The 16,242-nt window shown below is 29.4% G+C and overlaps 1 protein-coding gene across 2 annotated transcripts in view; it reads left to right on the plus strand.

Annotated features, from left to right (window-relative positions):
- Positions 1-16,242, plus strand: part of LOC106685227 (transcriptional regulator ATRX homolog) — a 51,797-nt gene that overhangs the window by 15,637 nt on the left and 19,918 nt on the right. For both annotated transcript variants that reach the window (XM_014427787.2, XM_014427788.2), the window contains exons 8-12: positions 7,782-7,826; positions 10,421-10,564; positions 12,566-12,635; positions 12,720-12,848; positions 15,334-15,468. In XM_014427787.2, the coding sequence (XP_014283273.1) occupies positions 7,782-7,826; positions 10,421-10,564; positions 12,566-12,635; positions 12,720-12,848; positions 15,334-15,468 (523 nt within the window). The remainder of the gene's footprint in view (positions 1-7,781; positions 7,827-10,420; positions 10,565-12,565; positions 12,636-12,719; positions 12,849-15,333; positions 15,469-16,242) is intronic.

Genomic DNA, 16,242 nt, shown 5'->3' on the forward strand with positions numbered 1-16,242 from the left:
TACTATTTTAAATAGGGAACCCTCCCCTACTTAATGTTCAATCTTAATTGTCTTGAATTCCTTTATCTTTAAGATTAAAATTTTAAGCCAGTTTTAAATGTATTAATCAATTTTTCAGGTTAATTACTCTCTGGTAACTTCCTTGGAGATAGATAATTCCTAATGTTTACCTATTAATTTTGTAAATTTTTTGAAAACAAAAAAATATATATATTAATGACTATTTATGAAGTTGCCTAGAAATTGAAAGAAATGAAGAGTTTGTTTTTATAATCATTTTTTCCTTTCATGAATATTTAAGGAATGGGTAATGTTATTTGCCTACCCTTTGTCCAATAAATGTTTTATGTTTTAACTGTGTATTTTATGTTTGTTTCTTTAGGTTTTATTTCATAAGATTAATCCAAGTATCTAGTTTAGCAACCGTAATAGAATATCATGTATATTGCAATTCTGTTTCCTATTATCATTATTTTAATTTTGCAACCATTTGCATTTCTGGGTTTTCTCCTTTTGATGCTTTCAAAACTTAGTTTGAACTCCTCTGATCATTTAGTTCTGAATATACTGTAATTATTAATTAGTGATTTGTTTTCATTGGTTGGAAACTATATTTTAATTAGTGCTGAGAAACTTTACATTCCAAGGTTAGCCTTTTCCTCAGTATGGCTTGTCATTCTTTTGTAGGTATTATTCTTTGTTAGTTTTTTTCTTTCTACTATTTCTATACTAAATTTTGAATTTATAACATTCAAACTAAATATTTCTCAATATGTTTCTGGTATTGGGATTTACCGGATGTTATAATAATGAAGTAATAATATATTTATTGATCCTGGAAAAGTGGCCATTTCAACTTTGACTACACACTGCTACTTTTACATCTTTCATGAGGCTAAAGATCATGTACCTACCTACCATTTTAGAGTGACACTTAGTAACTGTTACCAATAGTGTAAACAATTTTTGGTTACTCAAACTTAAGGGAAGGGAATGAGCAATCATTTCAAGTTCCACATAGTTCAAGTTACAGATAAATATTTGATGATAAGACAATGTCTTCTGGTTTCCTTCATTTGCAGCTTACATAATTTTAAGTCCCATTTATTATAAAATATTTTAATTTCTGTTGAATAGTTATTAACATATGTCCTAAAATTAAAACTAAGAAATCTATGAGCAATTTAAATCTTGAATTTTCTACAATTCACATCAGTCTTGTTTTGGGTATGTTTCTTGTTTTAGTATATTTATACCCACTAACCAAATTCGTATTCAGTTAAATAAAATAGAGTTTGGAAGTTTATATATGTAGAAGTTTGTCCGTCTAATTTTTATTTTGCTTAATCATGTTAATTGTTATTTAGTAATGTAATACTAAGCATTAGTGACTTTGTATCGGAAATCGTTCCTAAGTTAGTAATTTTTTTAGTATGATTTTGATTTAATTGATTACCAAAAGTAATTATGTGTCTATAAAGTTGTCACTCTAGAGATTATGGATAAAAAATATTAATTGGGCCTGTTTATAAGATGGTATTTTTCTTATCCAATTTTCCAACCAACCAAGGTTATTTGTTTTTCTATTACATTTATTTTATTAGATTCTTTAAAGAAAATACCCCTCTGTAATTTTTTTTTTCAATGTAGTTAAAATAAATTGAAGATATTCATGACAGATTGGTTTCATGTCTAATATATGCAAAGAGGAGGTATGTATTTTCTTCTTTGATAAGTCATTCCATTACTTTATTAGTAATATATTATTCTTAGTATCAGCTTTATCATATTTGAGAAATGGTTAAAAAATATTAATGGAGGGGTGATATTCTTGTTCTCCTGAGGCTCATCTAATCTAACTTACCAAATGAGCACCCCTAAACACCCATTTTGCTGAAATGAGTATGAGGTGGCCTGCAACACCCTGAACACTTTGATCTGAATGTTGTCAGTACAATGTGAGCATTGATCATAAATACAGGCTTTGTCACCTCGCACCTATGAGTCGACTGTCCCCTCTTCTGTCAATCCTCTGCAGTTGGCGCTTTATTCATCTATTTCCTGCTAAGTCATTTACTCTTTTACTTGTTTATTAACATTTTTTAACCTTTTATTTTTTAAGTCAAATAGAATTATCTCCGAAAGATTGCCTTATCCTCCTGGGGTATTACCACAATTGTTCTGTATTGTGGACCCCCAAGGATAAATTTTACCATTATTAAAAAAAAAAAGATGCTTGAGGAGAAGTGTCTACCCTCATTCAAATTTCAAAACAAAATAATGATTTCGAGAAAAATGACTATTATAAACTTCAGGACTGTTTGTTCACCTAAATCAAATTTGGTATTTATACATTTTTTTTTTTAATCATTGGAAATTGGTCTGATAAATTTAACTACATCATATATTAATTTGCAAATCACCCACCTATATGTTAAGTTCTTATTGAATTTTCATCTTTACCTGATAATAAGAGTTAGATTGAAATTGTAGTTTCATTCATTTATACACTACGGATTAACCAATGATGTCTCTCTTTCAATACGATAAACTGGGTTCTATTGTAGTTATAAACTTAAATAATATTTATAATTACTTCAATAAACAATTCTATAACACTCAGTGAATTTATTTAATATTAAAGTAAAATGATAAATTTAGCAAACAACCATAGATTCAAAATGCATTTTGTCTCCCAGTTATAGCCCCGACACTATTCCATATAAATTAAAAATCCTCTGGTGAAATACTTCAAACAAAGTTTTTGTCTGTTTTTTATAAATTGTTTTTGAGAGCAAAGCATAAAACTTAATCGATTTTGATACAGTTTTATTTGTCACCATTTCTTTCTATTCTTTTTTTCTATTATTAAAATAAATATATGTTAAAAACTAATGACGGTCAATTTTCAGTTCACCATTGTAGGTAGAATAAATATTTAGGCTCATTTCAGCTATCATCACATGTCAGTGTTCGTTCATATGGTGTGGGATTGTTCCTCTCTCCTTCTCCACCATTATTCTCGTTTAGTAAATCTACTCAAGTAAATATTTGGCCTTACAGTTACCAGGAATGATTACCTAAGAAATCTAAAATTTTTCACCTGCTCCAAAAAGAAGCTTAAAAGTTTTCATTAAAAAATGTGTTGTGTGCATCACACAACCTTAACTTATTATCCTACTTCAAAAAGAAAATAATCATTGTAATATCCTAAGTAGCAATTTTATTTATTATTCATGATCATAATATGTCCCCTACTATATATTTTATATATAGGTAAGTGAATTTAAAATCTGACTATTGTTATAACTACCATTGAAACATAAAACATTTAATTTTTCCTTTATTCAATTATGAAATTCTTTCATATTTTGTATTTATTCATTGTTTATTACTGCTAACTACAAGAGTTGGTTAATTATTTCAAATAATCAAAATTAAAGGGGCTGTAGAATAATTTTTTTAAACATTTTGCATTTAAGATCATCTTATTTTACATTGATAAAACAAGTTTAATGAAGAACCGTTTTTGAGAAAATGGTAAAACTAAAATTAATGGCTTAAAGTGATAATTCTGGTTAGTCTATTTTAGTGAAAAATTAGAAATAAAAGAAGTGTAAAAAAATAAATAAAAGAACCTAAAATAATCAATTAATTCATTAGTAATACGTATGCATATATATACATGTACATAAGTATGTATATATTTTCTTAAACCTTTTTTTACCTCCATTAGGAAAATTCTTCTTTATTCTTTATGGTACATTTAATTAGCTTCAGATTGCACCCTAATAAAACCCTTTAAGTTGTATATTTTCCGGGATATAGGTTTTCAAACAAGTTGGTTGTTAATGAATTATCACATTATTTGGTATTATATTATTAATCTTAGGTATTTTTACTTCAACAGCATAGCTTATAAACATTATAACACAATTTTGGTATTTTACTGCATACATTGAAAATTTGTTATATCTTGGAAAGCATTCGATATCCCAAGAAGTCTTTAACTTAGAGATATATTATTATGACTCAAAGCTCATTAAAGCTAGTTAAATAGACCATAAAGTAGTTTACAATGAATATCTCTGTAGAGTAGCAGTTTTCATGATGCCAAAATGGATTCATAGTGTTTATTGTTCTTGCTGTTTAGTAAAAATATTGTAGTTAGAAAAGCTGTGTCTAGGAATATATTGAACATTTAGAGTTCTATTAGGGCTCAATTTGAAGCTTGTTAAAACACCATAAAGTAGTTTATTTTGATTATTTTCATGAGAAATGTAATTTTTATGATGTTTGCCAAAATAAGTTCACAAAATTATTTTTTCTTGTTTTTTGGAGAAAGCATTATTCGATTTAGAAAAACTATCTCAAGAATTATTGAAAACAAAGACCTTTATTAGGGCTCAAATTGAAGCTAGTTAAAACGTTTTATGTATTGATCAGTTTATAATGATATTATAATTATGTATATATATTAAGGGCTACACACCCCCTTGCTGGAAACTATAAACTTTTTGCCATAGTATCTTAGAAATATTTTTACATAAGAACCCTTCTAGGTACAGCCCAATTTAAAGCTATTTTTATTGGACTAAAAGGCATGAACGATTTTAGAAGTGAGTGTATTCCAAATTACAGTGGAATAGATTGAAAAATTTGAACCTTTCTAGGTTAAAAGATTACTATATATATATATATATATATATATATATGTATATCAATTTTAATTATGTTTAAATAAACAGGCAACAAAATCACACATTTTTAATTTTTATTTGTTTAAATAATTAGTTTTTTATTTCAGTAAAAAACAACTTTTTCGACATTTAATCTAAAAATTATTCAATATTTTATGATTATTATCCTGAAAAAGTAACGACAAGAAAGACAAGTATATAAATGACAATACAATTTTCTAATGAACCTCTGATTCATCAAAAAGATGTTTAGAGAAGTTGGAAATAAAATAAATGTGGAGGATATTGAGTTGAACAGCTAAAGACATTGAGACTAGAATACCAGAGTATATTGTTCAGATCGTTGTGGGTTTGATTCCCAATATTTATTTGTCAGCAGCCTTGAGAAAAGAATCTTCATATCGTGCTCTATGATTACATCGGTCCTCAATGGCGGACTTGATCCGTATATTAAAAAAAGAAATGTTAATCCTTTAAAGAATCGCTGCATGCCAATTGTGATAAATTCGCCATTCTTATCCTCATTTTGTCCAACAAAGTCTCTTGTTAAGAACATTGTGATATGTCTAAACTATCTATATCCGATATCATTGAAAGGAAAGTATCAGTTTTCCGATAATGTCGGTTAAAAAGTTCTTTATAAATATTTCTTCCAATATGATACTTTTAAGTGACAAATATAAAAGAAAAGAAATTCATAAAATAGAGGTAGTGCTGTACATAATGTCGAAAATGATACTCCCAATGATTTAGGAAGACAATATCGATACTCCAGAGACCTGTTTCATAATGAAAGCTAATAGTATTGGTTCAAAATATAAGTGTAGAAACTAGTGTGGTAATAACACTAATACTTATTTTTTTCATAATAGAAACGACTATTAGTGATATTATATGTGTTCAAAAGTAATAAAGTAGGGCCGCCGCCCATAGCTCAGTGGTTAAGACACAGTCTTACCAATTTGATGTCTATTGGCAGTGCCAGTTCGAATCCGGCCCGGGACGTTGACTTTTTTCATTGAGTGGCGGTCCCACAAAATGAAGAACTTTGACCCCCAACCATGGTTAGACAGTATAGGACTCCAATGGGAGTCTTGGCCGGAAAAAAAAAAGTAATAAAGTACAAGTTACTATTGTACAAGCCAGTGTAATTGTATTAAGTTAAATTGACACGGCTAATAGTATTAGTTTTTTCTTTATTATGAAACAGGGCCCTAGTGTATCGAATGAAAAATTTCAATACTATTAAAGTATTGAATGAAAAATATCGATTCTGGTATGGGAAATATCGATACCGTAGAGGATATATAGATTTTTTTGTGGAACTAATTCCCACAAAAACAGGATTTGAATATCTTTGTTCATTGCTGGTATATTTTATACTTCATAAAAGAATAGAAAAATCTACAAAATACTTTTTTTTGGCCGCTATCTTGATTTGTTTTTTCAAAGATCATAAAAACTTGCAGTAACAATTACAGCAAATTTCGTGTTGAAAAAAATTATATTAGTTTTAAAAATTGTGATAAATAATGATTGTCGAAAAACTGAAAAGCCTTGAATTTTCATTTTAAAATTTAGGAGCATTAAAGCTGAATTTTTACTTGGTGCTCGATATCTTTTAAGGTATCTACTTTTTAACAAAAATTGACTAAACCTAGTTTTTAGTTGTAAAAATTTGCTAAAATGTGAGCCCCTTGATATAGCTCTTAGGGTCTATGTTTCTTGAGGTACAGATTTTTAGGACCAATCTTTTTGTCCAAATAAGGAGATACAGAAATCCATGAGAACTGTTATGAGTAAACATAATCATTAGAAAGTAATCGATGATACATTTATCTAGCTTCAATTTTGAGGACTAATTGGCATGAGTACATCTGAAATTCCATGAGAAAGAGTTGTCAAAACCTAGGTTTTTTTTTTTCCTAATAAAAATCATCATTTGGTGAATTTAATTTAGCACACATCATGGAACTGCAATGAAAAATGATAATCATTTGTTACTAGTTTATGATACATTTATCTAGCTTCAATTCGAGTGCTATTGGACATCTGTATGCCTAATAGTTTCTGGGCTACAGTTTTTCAATAACCAAATTTTTTTCTCAAATGATTGAAAGTCAACATCCTATAATTTTATTCGATGAAGATATGGCACATATTTCAGCGACTTTCAGATGTAGTGATGTCAATCAGGTCTTGAAATTGAAGCTAGGTAAATTTATCATATTGTAGTTTCTAATGGTTATCTTCGTTCATTGTAGTTCTCATGATATTTGCCAAAACATATTCACTAATTTTTATTTCTCATTATTTGGAAGAAGAAAAAAATTGTTTTTTCCTTCTTTTTTTTTTTTTAATGATTGTTATCTAGGCAATTGCCTAAAACACTTAAAGCTTTATGAATCTTAAAAATAAAAAGGCGGTTTTTAAGTCTAGCATATACTGGTTAGAGGAAGATAGTCCGGGTGGCGGTCAATAAAGGTATCAAAATAGTAAAAGAAAACTATTTATTGTTAACCAACGTTTCGCCCCACTTTGCTGGTCTGATAAGAATGATGTGTTGCCAACTCAGTTGTTAACAGAACGTCATTCTCATCAGCCCTGATGAAGCCCTACAAAATGGGGCGAAACATTGGTTAACAATAAATAGTTTTCTTTTACTATTTTGATACCTTTGTTGACCACCACCTTGACTATCTTCCTCCAATCTACTTCATACAGTCCAACTATCTTCCAAAATTAACATATAATGATTGAAATTATGAATATTTTTAAGAAGCCACACTGACAGTGATGGATTATTGTTTAGTATTATAGTATCGGTATTGGTATTAATATTATACTTTTAAGAATTAATATATTACAGTAAACATTCTTATTTCTCTATTAGCAATAGGGTTTTAGAAAATCTTGCTTCTTGAAAATCGATCTTAATTTTATGAAATATAGTTTTGTTTAGGATAATTTACATTCTTTCATAAATCTTATTTATTGATGTTTATTTTAGTTTTAATAATATCTCCAAAAAAAATTTAAATTCTTATTTTATATTAATTCTACTTATTATTTTTCTTTCAGGGAAGTGGAAAGAGAAGAAGAGGATGTTAAAGAACCTGTACATAAGTTAGTACTATTTACAAATAATAAATATTTCAACATTTTATCTTTGTATTCAATTGATTTTAAATTTAATTATGATTTACTTAAAATAATTTAGTTGTTTAAAGAAAACAGACCAAACATTTTTCCTTAATATCCACATAATATCCAATTTTAACAGTTACTTAGCATCTTAAGCTGTATTTCAGTTTGTCAAACATTTGTCAAAGCAATCTGGTGTGGTGCATGCATTACACAACTTTTATTTTCTATAAAAATTTGCATTTTAGTGTTTCCCGAGGTAAAATAACGAATTTCAACTTACTGTGCATAATTGCGTAAACTAAAATTTTATTTAAATATTTGGAGAATTACATTTCATTGAACAATTTAGGCCAAAACATCGGCACAAATAAAATAAGTTTTGCTTATTTGTCATTGTTATTACTTTACTGATTTCAAACCCGACCATCTTTTCCTTACATTAAATCTGCGATCAACAATGAACATATCAATTTTAGTTTTAAATTTTTATAATTTAGAAGAGACTCTGTGGACTATTACCAGTTTGGAAGGCACCTTATAAGACTCAAGAGTTTTGAATTTTCTAGAGCTCTAATTGGTCATGTAAGTGAGAGTAATGACCCCTCAGTTACCGCTGATAACGTCTTAACATTCTAATGTCTGTAGAATGTACATCTATCCTAGAATAGAAAGAGTGTCCTTTGTATCCATATATGTGTTGACGTATTTATTCAGTCCCCGCAGTTGTTGGGCACTAATATTAGGTCTTGGACAATGCTTATTCAATAAGGTTAGGTTTGTAAGATAGGAGGTGATATGACTGGAGGATCAGACTTAGTGCTGAATCAATCTACAAACCACCTACGATTTGTTACGTCAAAACGATTGGTTTTGAAAGTGTACGCCTAAAATCTTTGAAGAATGGTATCTGCAATGTGTAGAGAATTTGCCTGCAGTAGTGTAGGAGAAAACAAGTTTTAAGGGTAATATTCTTAAATCTATACACAGGACAGGGTATCTGCCTTTTGGTAGTATTGGGTATCTGCCTGGGGTATTCACCTACATTTGAATGGGGTAGCTAGTTCTACATATATACTAGTGGAAGTGAGAAGGCTGTGGAGGTATTAGAGATAGAGGAAAGGCCCAAAGGAAGTTTAGGGAAATTACTCAGTTATTAGTTTTAAAATAGTGTTCAGAATTATCTGTTCGACTTATGTGTGTTTACTTCTTTCCTCCTCCAAAGTATAAATCCATTTTGGATTGATTTTGATACCTGAGTTTTAGCTTATGATGTTTCTGGGTGTTAAGAGACAATTGAGAGCCACTACTTGTAAGAGACAAGCTTTAGCCCTTCAACTGCTTATGCTAACAAGCACCATAAGGATAGTGTGTCATGTGGTGTGACAGGAATAGACAAGGCTGGCGCATCATAAGTGTGATAAACTTCAAAGTTAACAGCCCTATCCAGGTAAACCTTAAACTCTGCCTGGAGAAATGTCAGAATAAATACAAAAATGTGGATCAAATGACACATAGTGAAATATTTCAGACATAGCAGATTGTAGGAAAAAACTTAAGAGGTAATAAATAGGCTTCTTATTTCATGGGATTGGTTTTAAGAGGTTACAAAGTGTAGATTTGAGACATTGAAATCAAAATATTAAAAAAAAAAATTAGTATAATGTAAAACTGGAGGTTAAGAAATTTTATAATTATTTATAAAACCTTATTTCTATTAGGCAAGAAACATTATAAAAAAAGATATAAAGGAATTACACTTTTGGAAAAATGAAACTCAAGAATACTATTAAAACAGATCAAATAATGAGTTAATTATGTTTAATATTATATTTATGCTCTGGCGCACCTCCTAGAAGTTTTACTTGAAAGTAGTTGTAGGCTGCTACCAATAAAACACTTAGTATTATTTTTTTTCTGTTTATTAGAAAATTACAAGATAACAATGTGCATCCTATTATTAAAGTTTCATTATGAAATGTATGTAAAATGTTGCTTGGAACTTTTGGTAATGTACTTTCCAATGTTATGTCTATTATAATAAGATGTGTGTGTACTAAGGTTTTCTTCTGTTTGATTCAAAGGAATTTTTTTTATATAATAAAACAAGAGTAAGGTTCATAAGATTTTAAATGACCCTCATCCTCTTCACTCTACACTAAAAGGAGGATTGGAGTTGTTGCTGTAATTTCGCACCCTTGAAGTTCATGATGAAAGGACAATTATTATCTAAATTTGATTTTGAAACAAGTTATCCTAAGCATTATTGTGGAATTCCAGCTCGCACTTATTGGATGATGATCATTCGAATAATAATTTAAATTGTTTTCTCTGATTATTATTTAAGGATTCGATTCAGTTCATTCCCAGTTAATTAAAACATTTTTTTTTATTATTATGTATACTTTTGAAATTAAGCTACTTTAAATTATTGTTTTTAGACATTTAAACCCAGTAAAGTTACAACTAACACCCATTTAAATTTTCATTTTCTCAACACACTGTTTAAAACTTGTTCAGTAATAATGATGCTTCCACAAATTCATTCATTATTATTACTTCTTTTTTTTTTTAAGAACTCCAAAGAAAAATAACAAGAAGCCCAGGAAAAGTTTGTTCAGTGATTCTGATGAAAAGTTGAGCGATTCTGATTCTGATTCTGCAAAAGAAAATGAAGAAAGTGATGAAGAATCAGAGTCAGAATTAAAACCCGCTGACAAGTAAGTTATTAAGAATAAGTAGTGTTTATTTTATTTAACTCAAGTGTAACTTTTTTTTTTTTAAATCTGAGTTAATTTGTAGGCTTTTGGTTAAATTAGGTTCAGTGTGTAATATAATGCATTTTTAAGTTTATTTCTTACAGTTTTTGCTCAAAATTTTTAAATGTTTCAATAGTGAGTTTCTCTTCTTTTCATTTCCTATTTACAGTCAGTGGTATAATGATCATTATTAAATTTATTGGGTTTCCCTTTAGTTATAAGCAATATTTAAGGTGGCTAAAGTAGACCTAAAAAGTTCCTATGGACTATAGTCCAATTCTCTACAGAAGAAAAAAAATTTGTGTTATATATTTTTTAAGCAAGTAAAATTTTTTGCTTAATGGGAAGCAATAACTAAAAAAACTACTTGAGTTAAGTAACTCTTCATTGTAGCACATAGTACACTACTCTGAACACAAACTAGAGAAGTGACCTCCCTTGATGTGCTCCCAAACCACCATGGCAATAATGCATTGTCAACACCGATCCTCTTCCTGGATCATTTTTTCTAAGGTACGGGAGGAGGAGGAATGTTTTTTCACCTGCGGTCAAAATGGTGAAGATTATAACAGGTAAATGCACAATAAAGATGTCTAAATGTACTTTTAACCTAATTTTCAAATGTTTTCAAAGAGGGTCCTGTGTGGGGGTGAGTGAGGGTTTGCTCTTACCCCATATGTGGGTTAGTCCCAGTTATGTGAAAAGGCATATCAAAACGATTGCTTAGGGCAAGGCTGGGTTATTTTGGAGGAACACCAGAACTAAAGCAGTTAAAGATGTTCCTAAAGGGCTCCTGTCCAAAAAGAAGTAATACACTTCTTAATATGGACAGGAGCACTATATGATGAGTGGCAAGACTATGTATAGGACTCTGTCAGCTGAACAAGCATCTCTATAAAATGAGGCTGACAATAGTCACCAATCTGCAGGTTCTGCAGAAAGGATGATGAGACTTTGTAGCACATCATTTATACATGTGATGCATTGGCCAGGATACAATTCCTTACTTTTGAGAAAGATCGTATCTTCGATCTTAAACTTTACGAGACAGTTGATCCTTACATGATACCCAGATTCGGAAAGGAATCTGGCCTGCTTAAAAACAGAGAAAGGACGGCATACAATAGTCCTCTGTCGTCGCAGTACACCTTTGTTGGGGAAACTAAAAGAAAAACAGTGAGGGTTGTGCTTGGTTTAATTTCTGACTAAGTTGTCCACAAACTTCTGTGGGTTGTGAACCACTGGACTAAATGATACTAAGTTTTGTTTTTTGTAAAATATGAAATATTTGCAATTTTTGTTATCAGCCACCTCCTGATTTTTTCCACATTTAGAAAATCTTTCATAATAATTAAGTTTAGGCCTGAAATCCATCTTCAGTTTTCTAATAAATTACCTGCTTCAAAATATCAGTGTTTTTTTCCTTAATAATTACAAATTACTAAAATAAACTTTTTCATGTAAAATATTTTTTTGTTTTTGTACAACAAATAATATTCTTTAAAAAAATCAAATTGGAAAAAAAAACGCTTTTATGAAAAACAAGTTTATTATGAATACCATGGGGTTAAATGCTATAAAAAAGAACTTCTTTATAATAATTGTTATTTCATCACCAGCGTTATTGAGCTTTTTATTATTTTAAGTCAATTGAAAATTTCATTATTTTTTTATGAAGAAGAATCTATACTGGTATTTTTTTCATAAAATATTTTTTTATTTGTTTATTTTTTAAAGAATTTTATTAATATACTCATATGAAATATTTTATTTTACATTTTTTTATTTCTTTTTCTCCTCTTGCTTAGAGATCATTGTGTTAAAAAGGTCTAATTTAAGCACCTCAAGTATTGCTACACACTTATAAGACACATTGTGTTTGTGTTAATGTAATTTTTTTTTTCATTGGGACAGCCCATATTGGAAATTGGATAATTTTTTACCTCTTAATTTTTTTATTAGGAAAAAAAGGAAACGCATACAGAGACATTCTGATTCAAGTGATAGTGATGGAGAACCTACCCCTAGTAAGGTAACAAAATTTAATACTTTTAATTATTTGTATTTGTTTATTTGTATTAATTTATTTTTTAATTCATTTTTTTATTTATTATAGTCAGCAGACGGAAAAGGTAGGAAAAACATCAGAAAAGTTTTAAAGGAGGAAAGTTTGGAAAAATCCACTAAAGAAGCTTTAAAGGAAGAAGAAGAAAGAAAAAAAAGGATACAAGAAAAGCAGGATTTGGTAAAGTTTGATTCAGTCTGTAACATTGTTTGAAGGATACCAGTTTGTGCATATCACTTGGTATTTTGTTTTTGGTCAGAATATTTGATCGCTTGCTAGAATGCTGTTTTTTATACTAATGGATGAAATTTTTTTGGCAAACTAATAGTTGGCCGTATGTATTTTTTGGACGATGGTCCGGTTGGCGGTCAAGAAAGGTACCAAAGTAGTAATATTACTAATAAATAGTTTTTTTAATTATTTTTGTACTTTTCTTGACCATGTTGATTCTCTTTTCTACTGTTAGTATACCCATAAGTGTTCCTATCTGTGTGTTATAGTTTTCATTCCAAACTTATATGGAATCCATAGAGTTGCTTACTTGCAATATTCTACTTGTATATAGATAGGCAACATCTCTTCCTTAAGTTTTTTAAGTTGTCATTCATATAACAAAGAGGAGTGTGTTATGTTTGAGTTGACTACCTCTCAAAAAGATGTATTGAAATTGTTTTATCTCAGAAACAAGGATGTTTTTCTTTTGGGTGGCAACAGGCTATTGCAAAATTTAAAAGCTTCTCCAACAGCATTCCAACTCGCTTCTGCAGGTAGGGGTTCTTGTATTGGTTGCAGAGGTGTAATGTCTTATTTTTTTCTAAATTGTCTGTATTCCTCTTAAGATATATCTTGTTAGTCCACTTACCAGCTTAGTAATCTGTTCTCTGATATATGCCAGGATCTTTGGGATGTTTTACCTTTCTCACTCTTTTCTTGGTTCATAGTCTTAACATATGGATCTTGGTTGGCCTAGGTTCTTACTACTTTAATCGTAGTTTTGACAATTAAAAGTTGTCTCTAGGCAGACCTCTGTCACACTACTAGTGCCAACCAATCCACTATGGACAAAATCACCAATTTAATTAGACAAAAGTCATGTCAAAATTTAAAATTTTGGGCTTTGTGATCTTTTTATTATTAGTTGGAAAGATGAAAGTTACAAATATTTTATATCTTAGAATGATTGAAAATAGTAAACTATGCGTTTTTGTACCAGTGCAGTTAATTCCTGTGATGACATTATTAGATTATATCCCTATCCGATTATTGTCTCTAACTAACAATAATTCATTTTTAATCAAAGATGGACATTAAATAGATAGGTAAGACTAAATATTTTATAACTAACTGCTTGAATCTACCTAATTAAACATTTAGTTCTTATATACTCGTTGATAGAAAACTTAGTTACTCTTAAGAACTTCCCAAGAGTTTTATACATGCTTGGTTTGTTTCTCTACACCTTATAGTTGAAAAATCATCCATAAAGTTTTTAGCGATTTTTTTGTATTGTGGCTGATAAAGTGCTTTTATTAAGAAATGGCATAAAACTTATAATTATATGTCTGTATATGGGTTGTTTGGATTTGTTGGTATAAGTTAGCTTGCATTTGTGACCAACCCATCAAATGTTGGTTTTAGGCTCAAATCCCAGAGTGTTAGCGTGTGGTGGTGGTGTCTTATTAAAATGAAATGAGAGTTGGTTGGCTTTTATATTTTTCAGTTTAAGGATTCTGATCTACAAAATTTCTAAATAAGATAAAATATATAAAACAATTTTTTAACACTACTCTTATAAGTTTAAAGGAATCTTGTCCTCCTAAAGTGCTGATTATGCCCTTTGTAGTGGCACTAAAATTTATTCGGAAGATAAGTAGCTTTGTTGTAAACACTGTCTAAAGTAAAACACAATTTTGTTATTTAAGACCTTGTTAAATCAAGGTAACAATCTGTCACTATCATGGTTGACAAAGGAGCAAAGGCATGGTTAATGACTACCAACTCTAGTACAATCTGAAATAAAGCATCTCTTGATATGCACTCCTCCTTGGCAGGAAGTTGATGTATCCTTTCTTGTTCTTAAAGAGAGGTGGACAAGTCTCATGACAAACATTCTGCAAATTCTTTGTTATAAATCAAGGAACTTGAGGTGACATTTGGCTAAGGTTCCTATCACCAAACTATGTTTGTTCATTATACATATTGCCTATTGATTAATAATAATTACTGTTAGTGTGATTCTCTGGCTTAGGTTAGATGTAGTAATGTGAGGCTGGGTGACCTTCAGTTGATTGTTTGATCTCTCACAAGTTATAGTCACTATGGTTGTAGTGTCATATATTATGAATAATCATTCAGTACTTCCTGTATAACGTGTATGTCAATTATGCTAAGTATAAAATTGTATTAAACTTATTTTTCAATCTGTAATAATCCATTAGCCTCAAAGGGAAATGTAAAACTAAAGAATAAATAAGTCTAAGTGATTCTGATTTTTTTAGTTATGTTTGATCCATGATAATTTTTATTTCTTAAGATTTGACTTATGATTATTGTCTATTAATACTAAAACTGTTTTCAGGAAAGTTTACAAAATAATAAAGGTAGTAGAAATAAGAAAAAACAAAAAAATGAGCAATAAGGATTAATTTTCATTTTTGTTTTACAGTACAATGAGTTGATCAAGAAAGCTAGTGAACATGTAGAAGTATTGCAAGAACTCGTTCTTGATTTTGATGTAGAAACAAAAAAGCCACTGGTCAGTGTTGACTATGATCTCGTCAGAAAGCTTAAACCACATCAGGTTTGTTTTTCATTTTGTAATATTAAAGCTTTAGATTAATTCACATTAAATGAATCTAAGAGTTTATTGAGTTAGTTCCCTAGAGTTATACTGTGAGATAGGAGTGTGATTTTGATTAACTATGTGGATATCAGTTCACTGAACATCATTTCACCCTACTGTTCCACCCATTGTTTTCAAAGTTTTTGTATTGAAAATTTCTTCATTTTTAAAAAAAAACTTATTAATGTAACCAATGTTCTATCCACTTCGAAGAGCTGAATGAGAATAACATACAAGCATAAGCATTGTAAATATGCTAAAACAATTAGAATTTAAATAGGAAAAGTGTGAAAAAATATATAAAGAAGAGGAACGTAGTTAACTAAAGGGATATAAATACAAATGAATAGAGTAATAATTAGTAAAAAGTACAGTATTTACAAACAACTTATTACTAATTAGTATTCTATTCATTTATATTTATATCCCTTTAGTTTACTACATTCCTCTTTATATATTTTTTCACACTTTTCCTTTTCAAATTCTAATTGTTTATTATATTTTATAATGTTTTTGTCTTGTTCTCATTTAGCCCTGATGAAGCCCTGCGAAGTGGGCTGAAACTTATTTTATTAATAAATAGTTGTTTATTATTCTTGACCACCACCTGGGCAATCGAATGCTCATTATATGTATATTAAGATTATACATTATATCATAACTATATTTTATATGTTTATTATTGTTTGAGGTACTTAATTTAAAACGAATATTATCAAGAGGAAACCTTAC

Source organism: Halyomorpha halys, unplaced genomic scaffold (genome assembly GCF_000696795.3).
Source record: "Halyomorpha halys isolate HHAL.00 unplaced genomic scaffold, Hhal_1.1 Scaffold672.1, whole genome shotgun sequence".
Classification (NCBI taxonomy): domain Eukaryota; kingdom Metazoa; phylum Arthropoda; class Insecta; order Hemiptera; family Pentatomidae; genus Halyomorpha; species Halyomorpha halys.